Raw genomic sequence first — 10,782 nt, 5'->3', positions numbered from 1 at the left:
AGTACAGCAGGATTGTAATGCCTGTGAAATTTGTTATTTTTATTGCTTTATTGCATACAGCATACTGTTGTACTGTCCCTATAGTTTTCTAATCAGCTTTTGTTTCACTGTTTGACTTACGTATTGTTCTGTCTTATTGTATAAACCATACTATTTTACTGTGCTGTTCACAAATGTTGTAATCTTGTGCTATTGTATTCATTTTATGTCCTATATGGCTCTGATTCCATTGTTATTAAATGCAGTGAGAAGGAGTGGACTATAACAAAATCAATGAATAGTACTAAGATTTAAGGTCATTTAGGGGTTTCAAAAGTGGGTGGGTGTGTTTTGTTGATTTCCTCCTCTCACCAGAGACCCCAGCTTTGCTCACTATGGTGTTCTGGAGAATTCTGACACCTCTCCCCCCGGTCAAAGGCTCAGTCAAATCTCACCGCGCCTCTGTCCTCCCCAACTTACATGAATTTTGGCAACGTATTCTACAAGCCCTATGGGTCGATGCACATGTTATGGGGCCGCAGCGACTCCTAACTCTTTTGACAAATTACCCTGTATGATTTTCTGGTTGCATTTGCACTTTACATTTTTAAGCAGACGCTTGTAAAACGTAGTATGTGACTCTTTTTAACTTAAAAGGTTTGGAAACAGGACATTCAGACACGGGAGTTTAATTGGGCAGGCACAGGAGAATGGAAAGGAGGCCGGAATACATCAGTCTGGGGAAGCATAAGAACATAAGAACATAAGAGATGCCAATGTTGGATCAGGCCAAAGGCCCATCTAGTCCAACACTCTGTATCACAGTGGCCAGAAATACCAGTGCCATCAGGAGGTCCAGCAGTGGGGCCAGGACACTAGAAGCCCTCCCACTGTTGCCCCCCCCCCAAGCACCAAGATGACAGAGCATCACTTGCTCCAGAGCCCCTATCTATACCTTGTGGCTAATAGCCACTGATGGACCTCTGCTCCATTTGCTTATCTAATTCCCTTTTGAAGCCGTCCATGCTTGTAGCCGCCACCACTTCCTGTGGCAGTGAATTCCAACTGCGAATCACTCTTTGGGTGAAGAAGGACTGCCTTTTATCCGTTCTAACCCGACTGCTCAGCAATTTCATGGAGTGCCCACAAAGAGTTCTTGTATTGTGAGAAAGGGAGAAAAGTACCTCTTTCTCTGCCTGCTCTTTCCCATGCATAATCTTATACAACTCCACATCTGGGGCACAAATCCAGCAGCTGCTGTTCTGCGACTCCTCCACACACACACACACACACACCACTTCAGCCAGTAATCTAGTTTTCGGCACATACCCTCCGTTGAGTGTCGGCGTCAGGCCAAAGAGCGTGCACAGGCCGACGGACATGAGCAGAGAGCTGAGGACAGTCACGACCGCCGCCAGGGCCAAACCCCATTTTGATTTCACCAGGTCGATCTTGCCTGCGGGAGAGAGAGCAAAGGGTCTACTACTTCAGTCCCTGGATTGAGACAAAGCACCACCCCCAAAGCTAGAGAGGTGAGGCCAGGGCAGCGGACAGGGCGCGGTCTGCAGCAGGCCTGTCTATGCCCATGTGTCTCTTTCGGGAGACATGTCCCAATTCTGAAACAAGGCGGTTGGTCTGACAACGTCAAACATATCCTTTAAAGCAAGGGTGTCAAACATGTGGCCCGGGGGCCAGATCAGGCCCCCGGAGGGCTTCCATCAGGCCCGCAGTGGAACTGGCTGCCTTCTGCTTCTGCTTCCCGTTCTGCTGCTGCTGCGTCATCGTAGGTTTGCAGCTTACAGAGACACACCTGAACAGCATACTCAAGATTGCAACAGCACAGACATTTTGGTGCAATAATTCAGAGCAAGAGGTGTCAGTGATCAGACACTCTTAAATAAATGAAATACTGCAAGAGTGCTAAATGTTTCAAGCATGTTTTTAAGTTTTAAAAAAAAGCATTTGTGTTTGTGTCCTTTATAAAGTTTATATCTCCGCTACCTGACGTTACATGTTATGACACATGTGGCCCGGCCCAACAAGATCTCATGTATGTCAGATCCGGCCCTCGTAACAAATGAGTTCGACACCCCTGCTTTAAAGCCCTGTCTGGCCTGGGACCAGCATACCTTAAGGACAGCCTTCTACCATAGGAACCTACCCACTCACTCCGGTCATCCTCGGACGCCCCCTGCTTCAGTTGTTCCTGCCACTTGGGGCTAGACCAGGAGGGGGGGCGCCAGGCACCTAAGAAAGGGCCCTCTCTGTAATGGCACCAAATCTTTGGAGCTCTCCCCCCAGGGAGACTCACCTGTCTCCCCCTACTGTTGTGTTTCGCCGGCAGTTGAAGACTTCTTTGTTTCACCCGGCATACCCCCAATAACAGTTATTGGCCATCCTTTAGTGTTGCTTATGTTATTTTATAATTGTAAGTTTTTTTAAAAAATTGTTTAAGCATTTAATTTTCTACGTTCGCCACCTTCTAGACTCTGATTAGAAAGGGGGGCACAAAAATGTTCTTGAATAAATAAATAAATAATCTCAAAGGCAGGATGCAATGAAAAATGAAAATTAGCTGTTGTAGATTTCCCAGGTTGCCTGGCCGTGGTCTTGGCATTGTCAGACCTGACGTTTCGCCAGTAGCTGTGACTGGCATCCTCAGAGGTATAACACAGAAAGATGAAGGACTCCCTGCGTCAAGGTGAGAAGAAAAATGGTAGGCAGGTCATTTATATCTACTCAGGAAGGTGGGGCAGGGCTGAGTTACCAGCAACTCCTACAAGATAATGGCTCAGCCCTACCCCACCTTCCTGAGTAGATACAAATGACCTGCCTACCATTTTTCTTCTCACCTTGACACAGAGAGTACTCCATCTTTCTGTGTTATACCTCCTAACAGTTTAATTTACCAGTTTATATATCACTCAGCTTTCTCTTTCTCCCACTGTCTACCCTTCCCTTTTTTTCTTTTAAGCGAAATACCTCCCCTTTTTAGGGGAGCTAATAAAACCTTTATTAAAAAAAAAAAATGCACATGTCCTCTCTCCAAAACCACAGCCAAGGTCCTCCTTCTCCAGGCCCCAAAGCAATCCCACCAAACGCTGCAGAAGCCCTTAAAATAATGCCCTTTCCGGCGTGTACTGAAGAGACCTCCAAGCTGCTGTTTCTCTCCCTGCTTCCTTCCCAGGCAGGCACTGCAGGCACTGGCCACTCTGCCGCTTCACCACGCAGGGAGAAACCTAGTTCTGCAGCCCCCTGGACGGAGCCTGCCAGCCCCCTCCAACTCACGCGTAGAGAAGTAGATGTAGGCGAAGAGGATGATGTAGGTGGTGACGAGGGGGATCAGCTCTGCGATGCCGATCTCCTCCTTGAAGTGGACGTGGACGATCTGCTCCTCCCGCAGGGTGCAGTTGGGGCTGGGGTGCAGCAGCTTGAGGCGGGAGCGGAGGCTGGAGAGGAACCTGCCGGGAAAGCACAAAGGACACCGCGTTCGAGACGTGCTCTCTCCGCCAGTGCTCCCTCTGAGCTGTGGAGTCCTGTGAGCAAAGTTCTACTTTGCAGCTACGGGCATCAAAGTTGTGAGCGAGCGATTTGGCTGTTGCATAAATTAGACAAAAATGAGTGAGCCAGAGGCTAAGAAACTCTGAGCTGGCTCACACTAACTCAGCTTAGACGGAACACTGCTTGTGAGCAAAAATTCTACTTTGTGAGCTGCTGGCATTAAAGTTGTGAGTGAGCCATTTGGCTGCTGCATAAATCAGTTTGCTCTGGAGCCCTCCTTCCCGAGCAGAGACAAAAACGTGTGAGCCGCAGGCTAAAAAACTGTGAGCTGGCTCACACTAACTCAGCTTAGAGGGAACACTGCTCTCCAGCCCAACTGGCCTTTTGAGGGAAGGCTCTCTGTGGTTGTAGCACAGAACTGGAAACCTACAGGGCTCCTCTATAACTTCTGCCAAGCAGGTTTATCCCACGGGCTTCCAATTATGGGCTGGACATCATTTATTACGTTTTCATCCTGCACGTCTTTGGAGAAACTCTGGGCGGCACACCTCATTCTCTTTTCCCCCATTTTGTTTGCAAAAGCCTGTGAGCTGGCCTAGGAGGAGAGGCGTGTCATCCAGTGAGCTTCCGTGGCAAAACGGGGATCTGAACCACGAAGCCGAAGCTCACTGGCCAGCCACACGCTCCTACCCGGGACGAATGAAACAAGCACTGCTGCAAACTTGACCATGGGTTACTTCTCAGCATTCATAAGAGCATAAGGAGAGCCTTTCTGGATCAGAGCAGTGGTCCATCCAGTCCAGCATCCTGTCTCACACTGGAGGGCCAACAACGGGGCAGAGAGGCCGAGGCCTTCCCCTGAAAGGAACATCAGAGGAGCCCTGCTGGATTAGATCAGGGAGGGTCCCTCTAGTCCAGCCTCCCATCTCACTCGTGGGCCAGCCAGTTCCTCTGGAGGGCCAACAACAGGGCACAGATGCCGAGGCCTTCCCCTGAGAAGAACCTCAGAAGAGCCCTGCTGGGTCAGACCAGGGAGGATCCATCTAGTCCAGCATCCCATCTCACACAGTGGCCAGCCAGTTCGTCTGGAGGTCCAGCAACAGGGCAGAGAGGCCAAGGCCTTCCCCTGATAAGAACTTCAGAAGAGCCCTGCTGGGTCAGACCAGGGAAGGTCCATCTAGTCCAGCATCCGATCTCACACAGGGGCCAACCAGTTCCTCTGGAGGGCCAACAACAGGGCAAAGAGGCCGAGGCCTTCCCCTGATAAGATCATCAGAAGAGCCCTGCTGGATCAGACCAATAGTCCATCTAGTCCAGCATCCTGTCTCACACTGTAGCCAACCATTTCCTCTGGACAGCCAACAATGCAGCAGAGGATCTGATGTTGCCTCCTGGCTCTAGGATTCAGAGGATTAATGCCTCTGAATGTGGAGGTTCCCCTCAATCACTATGGCTAGTAGCTACTGATAGACCAGTGCCATCAGGAGGTCCACCAGTGGTGTCTTCCACGACCTTATCATGATCACCTGTACACACAATGAGAATTCAACTCCCACCTGGAATCGTAGTGCTGCAGAGCCAAGGTGACGGTGTAGGATACCACCCGCTTCCTATTGTACAGGTTCACCCCGCTGTACTTCCCTGGAACTCCGAACAACAGATCTGAGGAAGTGCGAGAAACACACTGAAGGTTGAAAGGTGCGATTGAGTAGGAAATACGGTTCTTTGCCTTTCCTAAGAAACTGACACACATTCCTATTCCGGGTGTGTGTGGGGGGCGGATACTTTTGTGGATCCGGAAAAAAATTACCTTAAAGCATCCCCAACAACAAGCATTTCCTGGACACATAAAACTCCTCCTTCCAAAAAAAGGTAAAGGTAAAGGTTCCCTTGCTCGAAAGCCAGTCGAGTCCGACTCTAGGGTTGTGGTGTTCATCTACGTTTCAAAGCCGAAGAGCCAGCGCTGTCCGAAGACGTTTCCGTGGTCATGTGGCCGGCATGACTAAACACCAAGGCACACGGAACACTGTTACCTTCCCACCGAAGTGGTACCTATTTATCTACTTGCAATTTCTTGCTTTCGAACTGCTAGGTTGGCAAGAGCTGGAACTAGAGACAGGAGCTCACTCCGTCATGCGGCACACTCGGGTCTCGAACTTCTCGGGTCCTCCTTCCAAAACTGCCTGCTAAATTTTCTTCTCAATGGTGACACTGTCCAGCTGCCTATGCACAAGACCCCAATCCCAGTCTGATTTACGTCTGGGAAATGCCTTGAGATGCTTTATGAGGAAGCCACTCTTATATCCCGCCAAAGAGATTAGCAGGTAACGTTGATGAAGTTACTCGGTCAGTATAAGGGCTCACGGGTACGAAGATGCAAATCCCGTTAACATTTTGAAGGAAAAAAAAATAAAATAACGTATTTATAAGCCCTATTCACCACTGTGTTGGAAGAAATGTGGGCAGGTGGGACCCTATGCACACTGTTGGTGGCAATGTGAGAAAATTCAGCCATTTTGGAAGGAAGTATTACATCAAATAGCAGTAATAACTGGCTATGAGGTGCCCTATTCCCCTGCACTAATATTTTTGAATTACTGGCCAGAAGTCTCAGTGTCACAAATCAGGAAGAAACTTATCTCTATCCTTTTGGTGGCAGCAAAATCAGTCATAGCTTTAACATGGAAGGGTCCATCCGCCTACACTCGCATTATCGTACCGGAAGATATGGGAGATTTATGTAATGGAAAAAATTACATATCAGATAAATCAGTACGAATTAAACCCACCACACAACGTCTTTGCAGACGTGTAGTTTATTATACTAGATTTTTTTGGTCACAGCTTGAGGAAATTCCCAAATGATCAAAATCTTTATACTTATACTTATGTACATTATATTATAGGTATGGTACTGCTATTGGCTTATGATGTCATTCTTTCTTTATGGATATTGCATTAGTTGTATAAGTTTGAACAGCCATAACTCTCTAATGTACACTTTGTTACACTGTTTATAGTTTCTGTTATTGTTTTATGTATGTGAAAATTAAATAATAATTGTAAAAAATTGATAAGAGAAGAAGAGATTGGATTTATACCCCGCCCTTCACTACCCAAGGGAGTCTCAGAGCGGCTTACAGTCCCCTTTTCCTTCCCCTCCCCACAATGGACAACCTGTGAGGTAGGTGGGGCCGAGAGAGCTCTTGACAGAAACGGTCTTTTTCAAGGACAGCTCTTATCAGAACTCTAGCTTGCCCAAGGTCATCTAGCAGCTGCAAGTGGAGGAGTGGGGAATCAAACCCGGTTCTCCCAGGTTACAGTCCACGCACCTAACCACTACACCAAACTGGCACGGCTTCAGTCTAGAAAATGCACAGCTTCAGTCTAGACAATTCCCACGGAAGATTCCTATACTCCAGTAAGAGCCTCAGATACTGCTAGAAACGACAAATCCAGATGGACTGGAAACGCATGTGCAAAGCGAGTTCCATTCCCATCAGGTTGTGCCAGGAAGCCGTCAGAACCTCTCCTGCCCATCCCCATTCTTAATCCACCTCCTGTCACCGAAGGCTTCCTACCTTTGGGGGTAGCCGATGTCTGCAACGTCTTTGGTTCGTGCTGGTGGATCGTTTTAATGATGTCGGGATCATTATTGAAGTGCTCCCGGTCGTTCTGCCAGAAGTTCCCCGGGGACAGGAGCAGGCAGCCATGTTCTGGAAGCAGGCCCCGGAGCTTCTTCAAGTTGGGCAGGAGATCTGTCACCTGAAGGCAGACTTCTTCCAGACTTTTGACACTGGGGCTTAAAAGAAGCAGCAGCCAGGAGCTGGAGTTTATCACGGCGCTCACAAACAGCCGAGCCACAAAAACATCACTGGGAACGCAATTTCACAGTCCCTCCGATAGAAGGCCACCAACGTGAAACTCCTTTTCAATCGTTTTTGCCAGTTCTATTGCCTGCCAGGCTGCCCCCTCTGGTTTTTTCTGCTTGTCCACGTGAAATTCACATGCTCTCCCATCTAGTACTACAACCTTTGGCAGGTGCTCTGGTCATCTTCCCTCCTCCCACTCCCATCTGGCTTTGCCTTCTGCCCTCACTCTCCTCCACTACAGTGTTTGGGAAGTCACACTGAATATAACGTCTCTCCTCTTTGGCTGTAATCATGCCCACTCTCGTTTCACCATCATCACACACACTCCCCAGCTTCTAGCCCACACCACCTCTCCGATGCCAGGGGGTGTGGCATATGCTAATGAGTTATGCTAATGAGCTCCTGCACCTCTCCTTCTACGAAATGACCCCTACCTCCGATAGAAGACCACCAACGTGAAACGCCTTTTCATTCATTTTTGCCGGTTCTCTTGCCTGCCAGGCTGCCCCCTCTGGTTTGTTTTGTTTGTCCACGTGAAATTCACATGCTCTCCCATCTAGTACTACAACCTTTGGCAGGTGCTCTGGTCATCTTCCCTCCTCCCACTCCTGTCTGGCTCTCGAATCTTGCTGTGCTACTACAGACCAACATGGCTACCCCTCTGAAAAGATTCGTGGGTTATAAGCTTCTGAGATACTTGTTGTTAGATACTTTGCTTCTCGAAAGTTCACACTCTGAAAACATTCTTGGTCTCCAAGCTGCAGACCAACACGAATCCCCTCTGAAGCTATCAGCAGCCGATAGGAATAGATCCTGATGTCTGTGGAACGTGAATCAGCATGTCTGAGGACAGATGACAGACCGCAGCTCAGATTCAGAGAAGCCTGGCTATATCTGTTAGCCTACCAGATGCTCATGAAAATAAATTGCATTTGTGAAGAACATAAGTTTCGACACGCCGCTCGTTTCTGTGGGCTTGTCATGTAACTGCTGGAGTTAGCTGCTTATTAATTTTATTATATTATTTCATTTTATTTTTTTAAACGGAGCAGTCTTGTTTAGGAGATACAATTACGAGCCAAGTTTGTGTGTCCTTGCTCATTTTAATAGGTATTTTAATTTGCAAGAAAGGACAAAGATTATCTTTGCAGCATTATCGTGAAAGTGTGTAGGCTTTCTAAATGCTAATTAATTCCAAGCGCTAGCTCGGTACCTGCTGCTTCAAAGGCTGGTGGCTTGTATTCATCGTCTGACTGACACCTGTTCTGCCGCTTGGAAAAGGGAAAGAAGAAAAATAAACACTGCACATACTAATGCTGGCTCGGCGGAATGGCTAGAGGAAATGCTTTCCCAGGCTCAGAGCCGGCTATACGTGCAGTTTGGGGCCTCAGTTTATGAAGGGGGGTCTCTTAAAATCTTCACGATTTTTATTTTCTTCATTTTTACCCAAGGTGGCTTACGTAATTCTCCATTCCAACATTGTGAGGTAGCTTTGACTTAAAGCATGTGCCTGGCCCAAGGTCATAAGAACCTAAGAGAAGCCAATGTTGGATCAGGCCAGTGGCCCATCCAGTCCAACACTCTGTGTCACACAGTGGCCAAAAATACCAGGTGCCATCAGGAGGTCCAGCAGTGGGGCCAGGAGGACACCAGAAGCCCCTCCCACTGTTGCCCCCCCCCCAAGCACCAAGAGCATCACTTCCCCCAGACTGAGTTTCTATCTATCCCTTGTGGCTAGTAGCCACTGATGGACCTCTGCTCCATCCATCTCTTCACAGTGCAGCTTACCACAATCTCACAATGGGGTGGGGTAAGGGAAGGGTGATCGGGCCATGGGAGAGAGGGAGAGCCCAACAGCGCTTATGTCTCACTCTCTGAAGTTCTCTGTAAAGGTGAAGTGGTATTACGGGCGGGCCGTGGCTCAGTGGAAGAACATCTGGCTAGCATGCAGAAGGTCCCGGGTTCAATCCCTGGCAGCATCCCCAGTTAAGAGGACCAAGCAATAGGTGACGTGGAAAACCTCTGCCGGATCCCCTGGAGAGCCGCTGCCTGTCTGAGTAGACAACACTGACCTTGATGGACCAGCAGTCTGCTTCAGCACAAGGTAGCTTCATGTGCGTGTCATGATATCATCTTAAAAATCAGGACACACGTGGGACTCTGGATACTGAACATCTGCCCTGATATGAAACAGCCTGCCTAGGTGGTGAAGTTCCCTTTGCATGTGGAACAGGAACCCTCCCATGCTTCAGCAGCCACAATGCAGCCACGTGTCATGGGCGTGGATGAGGATGAGCTGACAGAGCCTGCAGAAACCACAGCTGGCCCCTCTGAAGCAGCAGAGGAGGATATTTTATTATTTATTTATTTATTCCTTTAGATTGGTGTCCCACCTAGCCGAGGCACACTGGCAAGGGCCTGTAACAGCAGTCTTCAAACCTAGCCCAGATAAGAAGGAAGAACTGCAAGCTGAAAGTCCTCCTGACTCACCCCCACGTATGACTCATTTAAGGGAGCGACTGTGGCAAAACTTAGCAAGCAGGCAATGAGAGGCCAGGCTACAGGGGAGGCGCTCAGCTAGCCCAGAGTTCTAACAGGAGCCTGGCCGATCGTGCAGCTGGCTAATTGGAGCATTTAACTCCACACTCTGGGCAGTACCCTTCATGGAAGCAACAAGTCGGCTTTGTGCTGCTAGCATCCACTCCGGCTCGGCTCTTGCATCTAGACCTTTGGACCCCCTGGCTTTGGACTTGGCTCTGTGTTCCTGGCTCCTGACCCAGGCTTGGCTTTGGACTACGCTTCCAGTTAGTAATTTTGGACTTGGCTCTGTGTTCCTGGCTCCTGACCCCGTCTTGGCTTTGGACTACGCTTCCGGTTAGTAATTTTGGACTTGGCTCTGTGTTCCTGGCTCCTGACCCCGGCTTGGCTTTGGACTTTGCACTGTCTTCTTGGCTCCTAACCTTGGCCTGTTCTGGACTCCCTCTGACTGGCACCCCAGCCCGTGACACCATGTAGAGCCTCCTGCAGCGTTACTGGAGTAACAGACCACAGGACAAACGAGAGCAAATTGCTGGACAAGCCTGCCACCCCCTCTGAACCGGGATCACCTACCCGTCGCGCAAGGCGTGATTTCTGATTTCCTCCACAAGCTGAAAGACACGGGAGAGGGGTGATCGAAACACATCAACGGCCAGGAAGTGCTTGGGCCACGGGGAGACCGTCGCTTTCACCAGGACCTGCTGGATGTAGGCTACAGGGGCACCGGTGTACTGCGGAGGAAAGGAAGGAGGAGGGTACACAAAGGAACATGGGAGAGCAAGGTCAGAGTGCACAGAGGGGGCCTCTTCGGCAAGCAGGGGCTGCACGCCAGGCCCTTCCCATAAAGGATGTCCAACGTGCTCCTGGTTCAAACAACATTGCCCAACGTTCT

General features: G+C 49.2%; 1 protein-coding gene across 1 annotated transcript in view; it reads right to left on the bottom strand.

Moving 5' to 3' along the window:
• Positions 1–10,782, bottom strand: part of SCAP (SREBF chaperone) — a 55,512-nt gene that overhangs the window by 40,847 nt on the left and 3,883 nt on the right. The window contains exons 3-7 of the mRNA XM_015407717.1: positions 10,464–10,621; positions 7,062–7,282; positions 5,037–5,142; positions 3,268–3,440; positions 1,309–1,435 (exon numbers count right to left, since the gene is read on the bottom strand). Of these exons, the coding sequence (XP_015263203.1) occupies positions 1,309–1,435; positions 3,268–3,440; positions 5,037–5,142; positions 7,062–7,282; positions 10,464–10,621 (785 nt within the window). The remainder of the gene's footprint in view (positions 1–1,308; positions 1,436–3,267; positions 3,441–5,036; positions 5,143–7,061; positions 7,283–10,463; positions 10,622–10,782) is intronic.

This window comes from Gekko japonicus, unplaced genomic scaffold, assembly GCF_001447785.1.
Source record: "Gekko japonicus isolate JY-2015 unplaced genomic scaffold, Gekko_japonicus_V1.1 scaffold1850, whole genome shotgun sequence".
NCBI classification, from domain to species: Eukaryota; Metazoa; Chordata; class Lepidosauria; order Squamata; family Gekkonidae; genus Gekko; species Gekko japonicus.
The sequence above is the reverse complement of the archived record's forward strand: the minus strand, read 5'-3'. Positions and strand labels throughout refer to the sequence as shown.